Source organism: Nannobrachium achirus, assembly GCF_963921795.1.
Source record: "Nannobrachium achirus genome assembly, chromosome: 6".
NCBI lineage: Eukaryota > Metazoa > Chordata > Actinopteri > Myctophiformes > Myctophidae > Nannobrachium > Nannobrachium achirus.
In genome coordinates this window covers 28,279,874-28,298,779 of record NC_137815.1, presented here as the reverse complement: position 1 = coordinate 28,298,779, position 18,906 = coordinate 28,279,874, and the positions used below count along the sequence as shown (strand labels likewise).

Here is an 18,906-nt window from a genome sequence, read left to right as displayed (position 1 = left end):
GATCAAACTAATAGACTTAACTGATTATTTAAAAAAATCTATTTGAATAAACCAATCTTATATAATATTATAATATTATATTATATTAATTGTCTTTTTAATTATGGCATAAATAAAAGTGCTTCTCAATCTCCATCAAATGTAATCGATGAAATAATCAAATTGCGAAGAAAATTGATTGTTGCAGCCCTAACACACACACACACACACACACACACACACACACACACACACACACACACACACACACACACACTTCGCTTGTACCCCTCCTCCCACCCCACCTCCTTCTCAACATTGTGTATCTTTTGGACCTGTTCTCCCTTGGTCCCCGTGCAGCCCAGATGACCTGTGGTGTGGACGAGTTCCGCTGTAAGGACTCTGGACGCTGCATCCCGGCCCGCTGGAAGTGTGACGGAGAGGACGACTGTGGAGACGCCTCCGATGAACCCAAGGAGGAGTGTGGTACGAGGAGACAGCAGTTCTCTTTTTCGGGGGCCAAGGACCCCCAAATTGATATGTATTTGCCTGCGGACCCCCCCCCCCCCCCCCCATCTGAAAAGGTTTTGTGCCACGGATCTTTTCGCAAAGTAAAGCGCTGCTTTCATCATAAGGCCATCGCACAAAAGTAGTGAAAACAGCAGATCTATAAGCACACAACGCCTCGCACCGCGAGGTGTGTGCTTGTACTGTAGATCGGCTGTTTTCACTAGTTTACCTCATTTTTAAAATGATAAATACAAAACAAACGGTTTCCACCCGACAACGACGATATATAAATCTAAATTATTCAAAAGTTTTCAAACATTTTCAATATTTTTTCAAACATTTTCAAAAATAGCAGATGTACAACATGCTTGTACATGACTTGAATTGCCAATTTATAAATTGGTAAAGTGGTTTGAATGATTCCGATGCTACATTACGGTAATTACTTCTGCTAGGGAACCCCTGGAACATTAAACAATTAGATTCCCGTATACATTGTCTGTTAACAACGCCGCATGGTGCCTGACGTTGAACGAGGCACATTTCTAAACGGGTCAATAAAATGATAAAGTAGTTGACAGGGTCCATGTCCAGCTAATTTTGACTTTGACATCTTTATTGACAATAAAACATTGCACTTAAAGGTATAAGTGATTTAATTTAATTCAAATAAAAACAAAATGGGTCTATGTTCTGATAGTACTAGTTACTAATATAGAGTGTTTGGTTCATATTTGGGCTTCAGCCTTATCTCCTGTGAGGAGAAAAAGAAGCAGTTTCAGTTTCTCCACCAAAACTGTTGGGTGACAAGTTTTCCTCCAATCAGGATAGAGTGGGGCTTCCTCCAATCATGGTCGAGTGGGGTGGGCCTTAAGCGCACCAAGGCCTGGCCCCACTTGATCATGATTGGAGGAACCAATCGTGATCACCTACATGAAAACTGAAACTGAAACTTAAGTGAAATCACTTACCCTACCTTTCCAGTCCAGACCTTTGACCCAAAGGTGCCAAAAGTGTCCTACTGCATGTCAGTCCTAGTGTGGGTGTGCCTTCCACATACCGCTCATGTTCTGTTTGCTTTTCCCAGACGAGCGTACGTGCGAGCCCTACCAGTTCCGCTGCAAGAACAACCGTTGCGTGCCGGGCCGGTGGCAGTGTGACTACGACAACGACTGTGGGGACAACTCTGACGAGGACAAGTGCGGTAGGTCCCCTCACCCCCTGTCCCACCGTACCCCCCGTCCCGTCCCCAATCAGGTCCTCACAGTACAGAACGACACGCTCACTGATCATTGGTCATCGTCTGTATGAAAGTAATGATGTCATATCGTCGCTGTCGGGGGCAGAAACCTCTCATCTCCATATTTTAACTTTTTGTGTTTCGTAAATTAATGCAGCACTGGTTCCCAAACACTGGGTCGGGACCCATTTGTGGGTCGCGGACAGATTTTTATGGGTCCCTTAATTTTTGGTTTCCTACATTTTGTTTTTAAATATTATTATTTCAAAACATTTTCTAAAAACATTCCCAAAAAAGCATATTTTCCCCCCTAAAATGCAATGATTTTTCCAAGTAATTGCATGAGTAAATAAAATAAAAATCTAAGAAATTCCATAAATTAGAAAACAAATGTTTAAGAAGTAGTGAAATTAGCCGATCTACGATGCGTTTGTAGCCGGTCTGGGCCTACTTCTCAGCAGACCCTCGCTATCGCTCTGCGTTGTGTTGTGCATAGAGGACGAGGAGACTCGAGGCTTCACTTTAGCCGAAACAGGTGGCACATTTATTTCACAAGGTTTCCACCCGACAGAGACAACAATTCTTGCATGAGATGTCGTATAAAACAGTCATTAATCAGATTTTTTTTTTCTGGATGGTAAGCGATGCATCGTCGATCTGCGTTTGTGTGTGCATGAGTGCGTGTGTGTATTATGTAAGGTAAGGAATATTGAGGAAATCTACCTAGACAGGGTGATTCAGTTCTCTCCCGATGAGAAGTGGAAGGCTCTCGAATCACCCTGAACAGGTTTATTTCTCAGAAACACTCACCTCGCTGTTCATTATCCTGCTTATTATTACACGGCTACTTAATACATAAATTAATAATACACAGAATATACAAACAAAAAGATTTCATTATGCCAGTGAGGTCTCAAGACACTTTACATGTACCAAAAAAGAAATAATAATAATAACTGGGGGAAAATTGAGCATGCAACCAAGCCGTGTAATAAAGCATGGTACCCAGTAAACAACGTGTGTGGTTGAATTCATATGTATACCATATTAGTTCAACAGCACATGCTGGTAGATACTATGATAAAACATGTTTGCATTGATCTGTTGTGTGGCCGTCTGCTCTGCACATCTCACACCATCATCTCATGTCTATTTTGCATTTCACACACTGGCCCGTTGGCGGAGCTAGAGGTAGGTCTGTTCACCCTAGCAGCTCATAACACCCACTGGCTGCTACCCTCTGCTTTCCCCACCCAGTCCCCTACTGTACCCCCCACCATCCCCTCTAGCTCCTCCCAATTCCCCACATGTAGTGCGCAAGTCCTCCTGTAATGCTGTATTATTTTCAATTGAATTCCACCCTTCCTTAGAATCCTACATGCGTTCTTGTATTGCTGGATGATCGGACATCTCATAGGTTCATATCCCCCTCCCCCCCAATGGCCCCCATCCATTTTAATTTTTGGGCTGTTAACTATCTCCTGTTTTCCTATCTCTCCCCTTCAGTCCTTCCTCTCTGCAGCCCCTCCCCTTTTTCTCCTCTCCTCTCGGCTCACTTCTCTCATAAGCGTCCCGATTCATACTTTGCTGCAGGATGGCATCGTGTGCTGAAAGTAGCCGACCTACAAGCTCACAACACGCTGTGGGTCAGCTGTTTTCTGAGTGTGACTCCTCCATACGATGACTCCACTCTGCAACCGGAACGCTTGCCCCCAAAACATACTCGCCCCTATGTTTTCCATGGACCGCTCAACCCCAGCGGTTCTTCTCGTATTCGTTTTACTGACGTTATAAGTTTAGGAATAAGTTTAGGGTTAAGGCATAGTTTTACTGAGGTTACGTTTAGGAATACCTGGTGACAGTGACCGTTCCAAGGTGGCTAGATTTGACCCGCGGGGCGAGCGTGTTTAGGGGCGAGCGTTCTTGTATTCCTCCTCCCTCTGTCCACCGTAGCGTACGCCCCCTGACCTCTGACCTCTGTCCCGTCTCCTCCTGCAGTGCCCCGCCAGTGTTCAGAGAGTGAGTTCTCCTGCACCAACGGACGCTGCATCGCCGGGCGCTGGAAGTGTGACGGAGACCATGACTGTGCAGACGGCTCAGATGAGGTAGGTGCCTATATACTTCATACAAACATATTGTCGATGTCGGGTGGAAACCTTGTATCTCCCAAGTTTCAAATTTGTACGTTCTTTCGCAAAGTAAAGCCCTGCTTCATCGTACAAGGCCGTCGCACAAAAGTAGTGAAAACAGACGATCTACAAGCACACAACGCCTCGCGGTGTGAGGCGTTGTGTGCTTGTAAATCTGCTGTTTTCACTAGTTTAGTTCATTTTTAAAATGATAAATGTAAAACGAACAGTTTTGGACATACAGGGTTTTCACCCGACAACAACAATATATGGGGAGGCGTAGCTCAGGGGTAGAGAAGCCGTCATTAGAGCACAAAGGGTTCCCGAAGGGTTCCCAGTTTGAATCCGGGCTGAGCAGGTTGGTGCCTTGCATGGTTTCCTCCGCTATTGGTGTATGCATGTGTGTGTGAATAGGTGTTTGTAATGCACAATCTATGTAAAGCGCCTTGGATAAAAGCGGTATATAAATGCACCATTTAATAAGTTGACAGGTCAGCATAGGTTTGAACCGCCAAATAATTGATACAAAATATTTTTCAATGGATTCTGTTACTATTGGGTGTGCTAAATATCACACTAATAATCTAAGTAAATCTAACTTTTAGTGCTCAGGGAATTCCACTGAATCAGTGAAATTACCATCAGTTACTTATTGCCAAATTCAAGGTGGCGTCTAGTGCCGAATCTTTACGATTGATTTTTTATATATTCCCTCCCATGATTGATTTTTTATATATTCCCTCCCAGCTAGATGTCATATTGAGCTATTACCTCTCCACTGACTTCCAGTATATACTGTAATTAAAGTTTTAAAAACTGAAGTGAGAAAACACTTATTAATGAGAGATGTGTTGTCGGTGGATAATTTTTCCGTGTAGAACGGCTGTGATGTGAAGTGCGACAGCGACCAGTTCCAGTGTAAGAACGGTCACTGCATCCCCATAAGGTGGCGCTGTGACGCAGACGCCGACTGCATGGACGGTAGCGACGAAGAGAAATGCGACAGTGGTGGTGAGAAACATGCGCGCGCGCACACACACACACACACACACACACACACAGACACACACACACACACACACACACACACACACACACACACACACACACAATGCGACAGTGGTGGTGAGAAACATGCAGGCACACACACACACACACACACACACACACACACACACACACACACATGAACGCATGCTGTGTCAAAGCATGCCAGGAAGATTTACAAGGCCTCAAATGCACTCACTCTGAAGCATAATTTAAGCATTTAGAACATTGTGGAGAAAAATAGCAATGGTCGGAAATCAAACCTCTGTGCAATACTCAAAATACAAACCCATAAAAATACAATAAACACTGCAGCAGCATAATAGTGTACAGCGATAATTCAACAGCAGAATAATCATAATAAATAATACATAAAGATGTTCCATTTCAAAACTTAGCGCGTTCTGCCGGCATTTGCAGAACATTGACTATTTTTGCTATTTGTGTGACTTTCTCTGACATTGAATTTTAAATCAACCAATGAATGTGGACTCTGCTTTTCAATGAGAATGGAGTGGTTTCTTGCCATTGGCGAGTAGACTAAAATAAAATAGACAAAATTCTCCAAGGCAAAACAGAAGTCTCTGGTATAATTTGTTTTTAATCCTTGACGTGGCATACATACTGTACAAAGCATGTATGCCATGTTTTCCTTTTCTTCATAATGTCTAATAAATCAAATGTCTTCATAACGTTTAATAATGAATCAAATGAAGTGTCACAGTACATACAGTGTTTGATCCAGTGTCCTGATTGATACACCACTATTCTGCTGTATGTCCTTCCTCACCTCTGTCTCTCCCCGCCAGCGGGTCGACACTGCCCCCTGGATGAGTTCCAGTGTAACAACACCCTGTGTAAGCCCCTGGGCTGGAAGTGTGACGGCGAGGACGACTGTGGAGACAACTCTGACGAGAACCCTGGGGAATGTGGTGAGTAAAATACTACTCTGGTAGAACCCTGGGGAATGTAGTTTAGATAGATAACATTTGTAGCCACACAGTGGCAGCGTTCTCTGGTGGTGGCCATCTGTCATTGTCAGTCATCTCTCTCTCTCTCTCTCTCTCTCTCTCTCTCTCTCTCTCTCTCTCTCTCTCTCTCTCTCTCTCTCTCTCTCTCTCTCTCTCTCTCTCTCTCTCTCTCCTATATTCCTCACCACAGTGAAGTTTCAGTGCCCGCCCTCAAGGCCGTTCCGATGTCACAACGACCGTGTGTGCCTCCCCATGTCCAAGAGATGTGACACTGTCAACAACTGTGGGGACAACACCGATGAGCTCAACTGCCGTGAGTCTATTTATTGATTTTTATTAACCCATTTAGACCTGAACGCAAATCTGCGTCACTTTAGATTTGAGCCACTTTAACAATTATTTTATGCTTTAGCTATTCAAAAATTCCAGGGACACCCCCCCCCCCCAGAAGCAAATATTTGAGTTACAAATTATTTTAAAAAGATATATAAAAGACGATTTTTCAAAAATAGCAGATCCCGCAGCGTGGCACTCGGTGCCGTGCTGTGAGCTTGTATATCTGCTATTTTTCAATAACTAAAGTATAAAATAATTCTAGGCCTAAATGGTTAAAGCAGGGTTCCCCAATTAGTTTTCCCCAAGGGCCGAATTATGTCTAGGGTACCAAGCCGAGGGCCACAACATTGCAGGGGGCGACGGTGGCGTTCCCACTACTCTAGCGACAGTTCAGATATCGTCGTTGTCAGGTGAAAATCTTGTATGTCCAAAACCGTTTGTTTTGCATTTATCATTTTAAAAATGATTTAAACTAGTGAAAACTGCCGATCTACAAGCACACAACGCGAGGTGTTGTGTGCTTGTAGATCAGCTGTTTTTACTACTTTTGTGCGACGGCCTTGTATGATGAAGCAGGGTTTTACTTTGGGAAAGAACGTACACATTTGGAGATACGAGGTTTCCCCCCGACAACGACGATATACTAGTGTTGTTGCTGCTCTTATACCACCATTATTACTGGGGTTGGTGGGGGCCAGACAGTAGCCCCCCAGTAGCCGCCTATTGGGGAACCCTGGGTTAAAGTATTCAACCCATGTGATGGTTGCTCCTCCAGAGTCCATACCCTCCACATCCATGTGTCAGAAGGATGAGTTCCGCTGTTCCAACGATCGCTGTGTCAGCTCCTCTCTGCGCTGCAACTACTTCAACGACTGTGAGGACTACGGCTCTGACGAGCTCAACTGCAGCAAGAAAGGTCTGTTTGGCTTTAATGACGCTTATATGTTTGTCATTATTATAGTGGATATGCATGGGTTACAGTTTTCAGTCTCCATGACTGATTTCAGTCCTTTGGATTTGCCATCTGGGAACACATTAGTAAAAAGAAAAAGAAAAATCCCACCCAGCGGCAGTAGGAGCGAGATCATTTAGCGACCTACAACCGGGTCGCGACGTGGTCGGTAGTTTTCAGCGACCGGGTCGCTAAATCGAGCGACCGGGTCGCTAAATCACCGACCGCGCCGCTAAATCGACCGACCAGGTCGCTAAATCTAGCGACCTGCCTGCAGTTTTAGGTCGGTAGATTTAGCGACCCGGTCGGAAGATTTTGCGCCCCAGTCGGTCGATTTAGCGACCCGGTCGCTCGCTTTAGCGACGCGGTCGGTGATTTAGCGACGCGGTCGGTGATTTAGCGACCCGGTCGGGAGGTTGCGTGGCAGGTTAGCCTAACTGAGGTAACGGTCGGGAGGTTGCGTGGCAGGTTAGCCTAACTGAGGTAAGGTTACTGAGGTTAGGTTTAGGGTTAGGGTTAGGGTTAGGGTTAGTAGGTCGGTGGAAGCGACCACCGGTCGGTGGATTTACCTACCCGGTCGCTGGATTAGCGTCCCAGTCGGTGGAATTAGCGTCCCGGTCGATGGAATTAGCGTCCCAGTCGGTCGATTTAGCGACCCGGTCGCTCGCTTTAGTGCCGGGTCGGTGATTTAGCGACTCGGTCGCTCCATTTAGCGACCCGGTCGCTCGCTTTAGTGCCGTGGTCGGTGATTTAGCGACCCGGTCGCTCCATTTAGCGACCCGGTCGCTGAAAACTACCGACCACGTCGCGACCCGGTTGTAGGTCACTAAATGATCTCGCCCTCTCTCCCCAGCGGGAGTGAGCGGTGCCTTAGGCTGCTCAACAGCGCCACTTGAAGCTAGGTTGCCCAGCGGTATTGCAGTTGTTGAGGCCGTACTGATACATACGGACAGACAGACTGACACACCCACTGGGTTTTTCCTTTGTTGGAGCGGTAGGCACCGCTCCAACAAAGGAAAAACCTACATTTTGGGGTGGTACCAGCTCCTTTTTTTGTGTAGAAACAGGCAAAGTGTACTATACTCCTTTGGAGGTTGCTTTAGGCAGGGCCGGATCTACAATATGGGCACTTTGGGCACGTGCCCAGGGGCCTTTGGCATCAGGGGGCCCTCCAGGGTGGCAAAAAAAGAAAAAGAAAAAAAGAAAGAAAACCCCAGCCATTTAGTTGTTATCTAATCCGAATGAAATACATTAAATGATACCCCCAACCCCCCGATTTTGTGTGTTTTATTGTTGAGAATACTGCTGCCTGCCTGGCAGCGCACAATGAGCGCTGCAGCAGCAGCATTTTTTGGGGAAGGATATGGCTTGTACATTGTTATTTATTTTGATTGTCAGTGGCCACACTGCCACTGTTTCTTACCTCAGACTGTTATTGTCTTAAGTGTGTTCACTGGCTGCTGATATCGTTAAGCTACTTTTTAAAATGCTGAAAACAGTTAGTCTGGAGCCCTGTAGCGTGTACGTAGAGGGGGGCCCTTGGAGCTTCAGTGCCCAGGGGCCCTCAGAGGTGTTAATCCTGGCCTGGCTTTAGGAAACATGGGAAACTTCCAGAAGATCAGCTCAATGTGTACGTCTTGAACACAGTGTCTCTGAGATGGAGGTGCATGGGTTGCTCCTCCCCTTTCTTAGTCCACTTCCTCCCGGGTGCTTCTTTGTTTATTCCTTTTAACAACAACACTACAGGTTTAGGGCAGTGGTGCTGACAGATTCTGCTGTTTAACACATTCACCGCCGGGACCTGTTGAGCACAGAGGGCGTATATTTATGTTTTAAGTCTCTTCATCACCACAGTTGGTGTTGCAAAGACTCAAATTCCCATGATCCATCGGGAGATGATGTCATCCGGAAATCCTTCTTGCCTTTCAGTCATGAAAAGTCTTGTCTTGCTTTGTGCTTGTCAAATATTAACAACCCGAGAATCCAGAGAAAAAGCCATTGTTTCAGGCCGTCAGGCCTGAGAAACCAGATCATTTAATATGCTTTAATTGATATAAAACAATCAAAAGTCGAAAACGTTTGGTTGCTAAGTGCCCCCAAAAAAGTGCTTCCGGTCCCATTTGATGGGCGGACATTTCTGTTTTTGCTGGTCGGATATTATACGGGTGCCTCTGTCAAATGGGACCGTTAGTGTAAACACGGCTAAAGCTAACTCGCCAATGCATGCATCGTTTTGCAAGCTGATCTTTTTTGTTTGAAAGCTGTGAATGGTGTGCACACGCCTGGTGCATGAGCCATGCACGATCGTGCACGATGGACACACACATGTCCACGTTAAAAGGTAAGAAAAGTATGGCAGTCTGATCCGAAAGATCGTTGATTTATGGCAGAGTATGTTAACTTTTATGATGCCATTTCAAACATAGCTGAACTAAGCAGCTGCCAAATTGTCCTTACCTTTTAACGTGGGCACGTGCACGCATTGTGCACGATCTGTGCGTGACTCATGTAGTAGACAGGCTGCTTAGTAAACACTGGCGGATGCCAGTGTTTACAAAAAAAACATTGGAAACAGCCAGTTGTGCGCTATGGTAACGCGTGGACACGTTCGCGCACAAAGCGCACGATAATGGCGGGGATCATAATCCAGGCGTGTAAAGACTGGATCAAAGTTTCCAAACGCAAAAATCGGATTGAAAAAGGAGCTTTCCATCGCCGAGTAGCTTCCTCTTCTGTTACAATGCAAACCAATCGCGGCAAATGAGTTAAGTGTATGCCGAGTGAGTGCACGGTGCATGTTCCATAATATTCTTGTCACTGTGCTCTCTTGTCAGGCACGGTGCTGAACGACTGCCACAGCAACAGGACGGTGTGTGGGGACGGAGACGAGGGACACTGTGTGGTCAACGGCAGCGACTCTTTCTGCTCCTGTAAACCTGGCTTTCAGGCCAGAGGTCACAACAGATGTGAAGGTACTGTTGTACACATTACACCTAAACATATCGTCGTTGTCGGGTGAAAACCTTGTATGTCCAAAATCGTCATTTTAAAAATGATTTAAACTAGCGAGGCGTTGTGTGCTTGTAGATCGGCTGTTTTCACTACCTTTGTGCGACGGCCTTGTATGATGAAGCAGGGCTTTACTTTGCGAAAAGACATACAAATTTGAAACTTGGAGATACGAGGTTTCCACCTGACAACGACGATATGCATATGCGCTTATGAATCCAGACTTAAAGGAGTAGTTCACCCCCAAACTGAGTGGCTAGCGAGATTAAACTGAATTGATTTGCATTATGTAGGGAACAAAAACAATGACCAAAATGACCTTTTTTATTATAATTTTTAAGACGATTTATTACACAGCTTGGTTGAATGCTTGAATCTGATTGGTTGTTAACACTCGCATGACTAACAGGTCATTTCGACCTGTTTTTGAGATTTAGAAATGGAATTAGAATGCTCAGGAAACACTCAAAACATTTTATTTCATATTTACAAAACGTCTCAAATGGTAGAAAAAAACAAGACTTTGCTTGTATGATAAGGAAAAATCATGAAAGGGAAAGTTTCTCAGTTTCCTGAGCAAACCCAAACCACCTCAAAATCTCAAAATCAGGTTCAGTCATGCGATGCCTAATCAAAAGGCTCACAATGCCTCGCAAATGCGAGGTGTTGTGAGCTTATAGATCTGCTATTTTCTCTACTTTAGTGTGATTTGTGCGATGTGTGATTGTGTTATGGGCTGCAGTCTGGTTGAAAAATGTTCTCCTCTGCTCTTATGGTTTTGGTTGCCAGATAAAGACGAGTGCAAGCAGTTCGGAGTGTGTTCTCACATCTGTAACAACACCAAGGGCTCTCACAAGTGCAGCTGTCACAAGTTTTTCACCAGGATCAATGACACCTGCAAGGCTGACTGTGAGTAGATACTGCATCTCATAATAATATCACATTCATCAGGTGATCCATAGTTTGTGTTGTACAAATAGTGTGTGTGTATGTAGTGTAGTGTAGGGCAAGGGTTTCCAAATATTTTCAGGCCACGACCCCCCAAAATATTCTTATTTGAACTGGGGAGCCCCCACCCTGACTCGGTTCCACAGATAAACATTGTGAAAATAGACAAACTACAAGCTTGTAGAGCGGCCATGTTCACAATGTTTTTGAGTCTGACTCTGAAGAAGTGCTTGGTGCTCGAAACTTCACACTTTTCATTTGGTACAATAAAAGCATATTGGAGACCAAATATGCCAAATATGCTACAATCAGTGTGTGAGTGTTTTATTCGGGCTTATCAAGCCTGTTATCGAGCATAGCGGCCCATGACGTCATGTTTAAACAATCAAGACAAGAGGCAATCAAGACCTTATTACATTACTATTCATAATATAAAGCCATTTAACTTTTTTTGCACATTAATGAATGATTGTTTTAATGATATTATTTGTTACTTTTGTTAATTGTCATCTTCCATAGATGGTGGTCAGCCACAAACTCACAGTCGCGACAACTGGATAATAAAAAAAGATACCAGCTCTGTTCAGAATCCTTTCTCACGTCTTTCCACAAAATATTAGAAAACGCTCAATAGTGGGCTCGCTTAAAGTCCGGCTCAATAAGCAGGATCGATAAGGTGCTCATTATCAATAAAGAACCCATTTAGGCCTAGAATTATTGAATGCTTTAACCAGTGAAAAATAGCAGATATACAAGCTCGTAGATCTGCTATTTTTGAAAAAGTCGTGAAAATGTGTGCAAATATTTGAATATATGTATTTTTAAAGCGAACGTTTGTAACTCAAATTTTGCTTCTGGGGGGTCCCTGGACCTAAATATTTTGAGATGGGGTCCGTGGTCAAATACATATCATTTTGGGGGTCCTTCACATGAAAAGGTTTGAGAACCTCTGACATAGTAGTCTCTCAAGAACAGACTAACTGAGCTCCAGTTCAAGTGAAAATAAGGACCTTTTCTTTGACGATGGCTGGCCAGATTCCTGCCATAAAGGATTCAAAAGACATTTATAGAATCGTGTCAAAATTCAAATTTTCACGATTTTTCAAAAATAGCAGATCTACAAGCTCGCAGCGCGGCACTCGGTGCCGCGCTGTGAGCTTGTATATCTGCTATTTTTCAATAGTTAAAGCATAAAATAATGATACACAATAATGGGTACCCTTTCTGTAAAGCCCGGCTCAATAAGCAGGATCGATAAGGTGCTCATTATCAATAAAGATTAACAAGCTCCGTCCCTGATCACCTCTCTCCAGCGCTGAGGCAGGTCCTCTACATCGCCGACGACAACGAGATCCGCGGCCTGGACCCCGGCGTGCCCGACTGGCGCTACGAGCAGATCTTCCAGGGCGACGCCAACGTGCGCATCGACGCCATGGACCTGCACGCCAAGACCAACCGCATCTACTGGACCAACTGGCACACGGGACGCATCTCCTCCTACGAGCTGCCATCCAGCTCCTCGCCCAACAACCACAACCGACACCGCCGGCAGACTGACGCCAGGGTCACCGACCTGGAGGTGTGTGTGTGTGTGTGTACTTGTATCACTGTACTTGTGAGGAACCAAATGTCCTCCAAGTGTTAGTGCTAGTAAGACGCCTTAGGCAGGGTTCCCCAATTAGTTTTCCCAAGGGCCGAATTATGTCTAGGGTACCAAGCCGAGGGCCACAACATTGCAGGGGGCGACGGTGGCGTTCCCACTACTCCAGCGACAGTTTTCTTCCTTGTCGGGTGAAAATCTTGTATGTCCAAAACCGTTCGTTTTGAATTTATCATTTTAAAAATGATTTAAACTAGTGAAAACAGACGATCTACAAGCACACGTTGTGAGCATGTAGATCGGCTATTTTCACAATGTTCGCCTCTTGCTTACTTATAATATTTGACAGTTTGGCCAGTCCTGTCGAATATTCGACTATTCAAATACTTTGAGGTCGAATAATTTGAATACTAAAAATCACTATTCGTGAATGCCCTATTGTGTTGTGCTGTGTGTTCAGATCCCTGGTCTGAAGATGCCGCGGGGCATAGCGGTGGACTGGGTGGCAGGTAACCTGTACTGGACCGACTCTGGCCGGGACGTCATCGAGGTGGCCCAGGTGAACGGAGGACGCCACCGCAAGACGCTCATCTCCGGCATGATCGACGAACCCTACGCCATCGTGGTGGATCCTCCCAGAGGGTGAGCGTATAGAGATCGCTTCTTCCCAATATTTCTAACCATTTAAAAGTTGCGCAGAAGAGGCCAAGCTTTGGCGGTCACTGCAAAAAAACAAAAAAACGTATTGTAAAATGTAAATGCCAGATGGTCAACAGAAAACATTTAGGCTACGTATACACGAAGACGATACACTGAGCCGTTTCTAAAACGTTTACCGTACATACGGAATCTTCTCAAGAAATGCATGTGTCCACTGAGAACGCAACAAAACCACTGTAGTATGTACCGTATATATATATATATATTATGTATGTATATATATGCCAGGCCTGGGCTTCGCACATGTGAGGTTGTGCCGTAACGTCATCATTTCAAGAAATATGCATATTCGGTTATACACACGGAGAGGCGAATGCAGCGTTTTCAGATGTATTCATTCTGGGAGCCAGTTTAAAGGCTGGTCGTGCAGCGCAACACATTCCCACTCCTGACTCGTCACGTATTGGAAATAATAGTGTTGTGATACAGCAGCATTTAATTCCTGTGTGATAACTGTTTGTATAGGAAGATGTACTGGGCCGACTGGGGCAACCATCCCAAGATAGAGACTGCTGCCATGGATGGAACCATGAGAGAGACTCTGATCGAAGAGAATATCCAGTGGCCAACCGGTAAAACACATGCACGCACTCACACACAGACACACACACCTATTCCCCTCTGTTTTACTAAAGTAGTATAGTATAGTATTGAGCTACATGCTATCTGTGTGTGTGTGTGTGTGTGTGTGTGTGTGTGTGTGTGTGTGTGCGTGTGCGTGTGCGTGTGTGTGTGTGTGTGTGCTCACGTGCACGCCTGCACAGGTCTGGCGGTGGACTACTTCAACGAGCGGCTGTACTGGGCCGACGCCAAGCTGTCGTTGATTGGCAGCGTCCGGCTGAACGGCAGCGATGCAGTGATAGCCATCACCAGCATCAAGAACAGTTGAGTGACAATAACGTACAACGTATTACTGTAGGTGATGCCATCTTGTGAGGTTTTCAGCTATTGCTTTCAATGGTGTGACATGATGTCACATTCTCTTTCTATATTACATTTGTCTTACGTCAAAGTTTATCAGCTTATTGCTGCGTTTTCAATATCAGCTGAAAAAGCAACACTCGGGTGGTCCAGTGGTGAAGTGCCTGCCCACCACTGCAGAGATTGTGGGTTTGAATCCACAGTGGTGCATCCGGCTTTGTCGAACATCTACTCTATTCACCATATTCCTGGCCCTCTCTATGGAGGCTGCCATTTTCTTTTGCGCTAGAGAGTTTTTTTTCCTGTGTGCTGCTTCAAAAAACATCTTTTCACTTCCTCCCACATAAGGAAGTGACACAGAATTGTCTGTTGCCAGATTTTGCCAAAGAAATAAACCCAACAGAAGCAACTAGGCTATACTACTTTACATTTACAATTGAAAATAGCAGATCAGCAAGCTCACAATGTGTCACATTGTGACACATTGTGAGCTTGTATATTTGCTATTTAAAAAATATTGAGGGAAAAAAAAGTAAATTTGAATATTTTTGAAACATTTTAACAACATAAATCTGTGTGAAGGTCCCTGGCACCACATATTTTCAGATGGGGGTCTGCGACTGTGGACAAATATGTTAATCTGGGGTCCTTGATATGAAAAGATTTGGGAACCACTGGTTTAAAAAATATTAGAAAGTAAGCCCAATAAGCAACTAGGCCTATACTGTTTTTAGAGACACAAATTGCTTATTATAAGCAGACATGGCAACCCAGGTACATTCAGAGCCCAGAGCCTAGAACGCCAACTACTGACACTTTAATGCAAGGACAACAGGAAACCAAATTTTTTTTTTTCAGGTCAGCTTTTTCAGCCTCCGCCTCTTTCAGGATATGAACAGGAAGCCGGGGGCGGGGCCAGGAATAACGTGAATACGAACACAATCAGCCTGTGTTTGGTGGAAGGAACGCGGGGAGGGTGATATCATAATTGTGTCAGTCCATAAGTGTAAGATTCTTCTCCTCCGTGCCTGTCTCTTTTGCAGTCTCCTAATTTGTTTATTGTATTCGAATGTGATTTGAACAAATTTACATTTGTTTTCCCTATCTCTGTGGATTGATTTAACACAATACCAAATGAATGCCACAGGGCTGAGCTCACATGAATTACATTGTGTGAACTAAACAGAAAGAGGAGTGAATCTCCTTCAGAGCTGAAGTGGACCAGAAAGAGAACTAAAGGGCTGTCCATACTTTGACCGAAACCGAAGATTTCGGTCAAAAGGTCCTTTTCGACCATAAAATTATGTCCCTGGGGACTTCTGAAAAGCATTAGACCGAATGAGAGTTCGGAAATTTGCACGTCGGAAAACACAACTCACCGAACATTTCGGTCGAAGTATGGAGAGGCCTTAAGTCCTTGTTCAGGTGAAATGACAATGTGAAAAATGTCAAAAAAAGTCCCTTTTCTTTTGTCCTTCTTCTTAATCCACAAGAGGACTCAGTTTTTTGGTTGGTTTTAAACAGGACACATGTGAAAGCACACTATGGCACGTGCATACCACATACTGTATAGTAAATAGGCTCTAATTCACCCTAGCAGCGGGTCGCGGTTTTGTTCTTAACCTGAAGGCCTTTGCTGTGTCACTCCATGTGTCTCTCTTCCTGTTACCTGACAGCCTCCACAATAATATCACTGATAGTGTGCTACTGTGTAAGTTAAAGTTGTGAATGATGCTCATATTTGACGTTCCTCTTCACCACGGCAGAACTTCACCACCCATTCAGCATCGACGTGTTCGAGGACTACATCTATGGCGTCACGTACCACAACAACTACGTCTTCCGGGTCAACAAGTTCGGCAAGGGTCTCTCTGAGAGCCTGACCATGGCCATGAACCATGCCACGGACATCGTCCTCTACCACCGCTACAAGCAGCCTGAGAGTGAGTCCCAACAAAAAAGAAAACACACTGCATACAGTAACAACACTACAGCGCCAAACCATGTTTTTAGAACATTGTATGGCTACCTGTAAGGAAGCATACAGTATAATGCTGTCCTGTCTTTTACTAATCAAACAAACATGGTTTCACCCAAGAAGGGCTTCGTCAGGTTACAGGATATGAAACTTGTATAGACCAATCCATAGACAGGGGGCTGTACTTTCAACACCACTTCCATTTTGGTGAGAGCAAGCAGTGCCTACTAATGCATTTGTCAGGTAAACACAACGCCTGGGTTGGAGAGGTGCTGACCACAGCAGACAATAATGTTTAACAAAAAAAGAGGCTGCATAACATGTTTTTTTTTTCACTTCAGCCACGATGCAAATCATTTATTTCAACAACCAACATTTCGCTGCGAGGCGTTGTGAGCTTGTAGATCGGCTATTTACGGCAAAGAGCTTTGGTGTAGAGGGGGAAAAAGAGCAGACTAAGTACAGAGTGAAAGGTCAAATTCTTTTTTAAGTATTGACGGTTCAAGTGGTAAAATATCTGAAAACACAAATTGACATGATTCCAAAATACACTGGTGATTGTGCTGTCAAAAGATGAAACTATATGGAAACAGGTTGTAGGGGTCCCTGCTTCATCTCTCTCTCAACTAAGGGGTCCCTGGCCTGAAAACATTGAAGACCCCTGCTCTAACCAATGTGGCGACCCCGGCGTTGACCAATGAACAGCAGCCAATGCGGTGGTTGCTACGTGCATGAGACCTATCAATCAGTGTATTGTATAAATGGAGATCAAATTTCATCTTTTTTGGTCCCACTTTTTTGTGGGACCATTAGTCCTGTATATCCTACATATTGGGCACTCAGCCCTATTCGTACCTAGAATTACGGTATATTGACATGTTACCCCTCTGCTTCTTCTCTCTCTCTCTCTCTCTCTCTCTCTCTCTCTCTCTCTCTCTCTCTCTCCCCCCTCTCTCTCTCTCAGTGGCCAACCCATGTGACAGGAAGAAGTGTGAGTGGTTGTGTCTGCTCAGTCCCAGCGGGCCGGTGTGTACCTGCCCCAACGGACGCACCCTGGACAATGGCACCTGCGTGGAGTTACCCACCCCCACCCTGTCCCCTGTCTGTGAGTGACATTTACTAGATGCTATAGGCACTTAACGGACACTCTTAATTCAGAGCGACTTACAATAAGCAAGGTAAACACGAGGTAATACATCAAATGCATCTAAATAGTCATCTAGGATCATAGGTAAACCAAGAATCTATTATAAGCCTAAACAGTATAAAAACAAATCTATTTAATATGTACATTGAAACTATCCACCTGTTTCCACGGGAGTTTACTGGAGATTGTTTAACAGCAGACATACAAGCTCACGTCGCGTCGCAGATGCAGCCTGTTGTGAGCTTGTAAATCACACTCGGCTGCGGCGCCGGAAGCTCGGTACAGCGTCTGCACAATGCACTATGGGGCGTTGGAAACTCGTGGATACAAACTATTATAGGAGGCCAGGCCAAAAATGAACCTGGCATAACTATACTGTATAACATGCTAGCTAAGAATGTGAACACACACGTACGTACATACATACACACACACACGCACGCACGCACGCACGCACGCACGCACGCACGCACGCACGCACGCACGCACGCACGCACGCACACACACACACACACACACACACACACACACACACACACACACACACACACACACACCTCACATTTCACAGTGTGTTTTTGGGTGTTTTTGCTAAATCAAAGCATTTCAGCCGAATAATACAGAGTGTGCTGTTTAGTAAGGCTGAATGGATGTGTTCCCCTCCACACCAGCGCCCCCCAGTGGCCCCTGCACCGTGCAGTGTCTGAACGGAGGCAGCTGCTTCCTGAACGCCCGCAAGCAGCAGAAGTGTCGCTGCCAGCCCAACTACGCCGGAGAGAGCTGTCAGATAGACCAGTGTAGAGACTACTGCCACAACGGAGGCACCTGCACAGCGTCCCCTACAGGTAACGCAAACACACTGCACATTCATGCTGTCAGATAGACCAGTGTAGAGACTACTGCCACAACGGAGGCACCTGCACAATGTCCCGTACAGCAGTGGTTCTCAAACTTTGAAATTTGAAGGTCTCCCCTTATCCCGTTACAGACTTGTAAGGGCCAATTCAGACCCCCATGAAGGAACGTGCATTTCACTGCATTTCAACATGTTTTCATTTATTGTTGCCTGCCATACGGTATATTTACGCTCTGTGGCACAACGTGTTGTGTGGCAAAATATATATATAGCAGATCTTCAAACTTATTGAAGACAGTTCAAGACACATTAGCTGCGTATACATGCCAGCTTCATTCCAATCTGATCTAAATAAACCCGATTGAAGGTATTGGATCAAGTGTTTACATGGGGTGAGATCAATCCGATCTGGTGTTTACATGTGCCCACTTTTAAATCGTGTTGTGACGCAAATGATTAAATAATAAATGTATCCATTAATAATAGTAATAATAATGGAGCCTAATGCAAATGCACAGCCCCACCAAAGTGAAAAAATAAGCTGCAATGCTCTTTTAATTAGA

General features: G+C 44.8%; 1 protein-coding gene across 1 annotated transcript in view; it reads left to right on the top strand.

Moving 5' to 3' along the window:
• The window catches only part of LOC308286965 (low-density lipoprotein receptor-related protein 1-like), a gene marked incomplete at both ends in the record, with an annotated part of 303,935 nt that overhangs the window by 270,584 nt on the left and 14,445 nt on the right, over positions 1-18,906 (top strand). The window contains 16 exons of the mRNA XM_080728087.1: positions 340-465; positions 1,577-1,693; positions 3,728-3,834; positions 4,737-4,869; positions 5,715-5,837; positions 6,067-6,189; positions 6,988-7,128; positions 9,999-10,136; positions 10,963-11,082; positions 12,435-12,700; positions 13,182-13,363; positions 13,907-14,013; positions 14,206-14,325; positions 16,129-16,305; positions 17,305-17,445; positions 18,159-18,332. Of these exons, the coding sequence (XP_080584213.1) occupies positions 340-465; positions 1,577-1,693; positions 3,728-3,834; positions 4,737-4,869; positions 5,715-5,837; positions 6,067-6,189; positions 6,988-7,128; positions 9,999-10,136; positions 10,963-11,082; positions 12,435-12,700; positions 13,182-13,363; positions 13,907-14,013; positions 14,206-14,325; positions 16,129-16,305; positions 17,305-17,445; positions 18,159-18,332 (2,295 nt within the window). The remainder of the gene's footprint in view (positions 1-339; positions 466-1,576; positions 1,694-3,727; positions 3,835-4,736; positions 4,870-5,714; positions 5,838-6,066; positions 6,190-6,987; positions 7,129-9,998; positions 10,137-10,962; positions 11,083-12,434; positions 12,701-13,181; positions 13,364-13,906; positions 14,014-14,205; positions 14,326-16,128; positions 16,306-17,304; positions 17,446-18,158; positions 18,333-18,906) is intronic.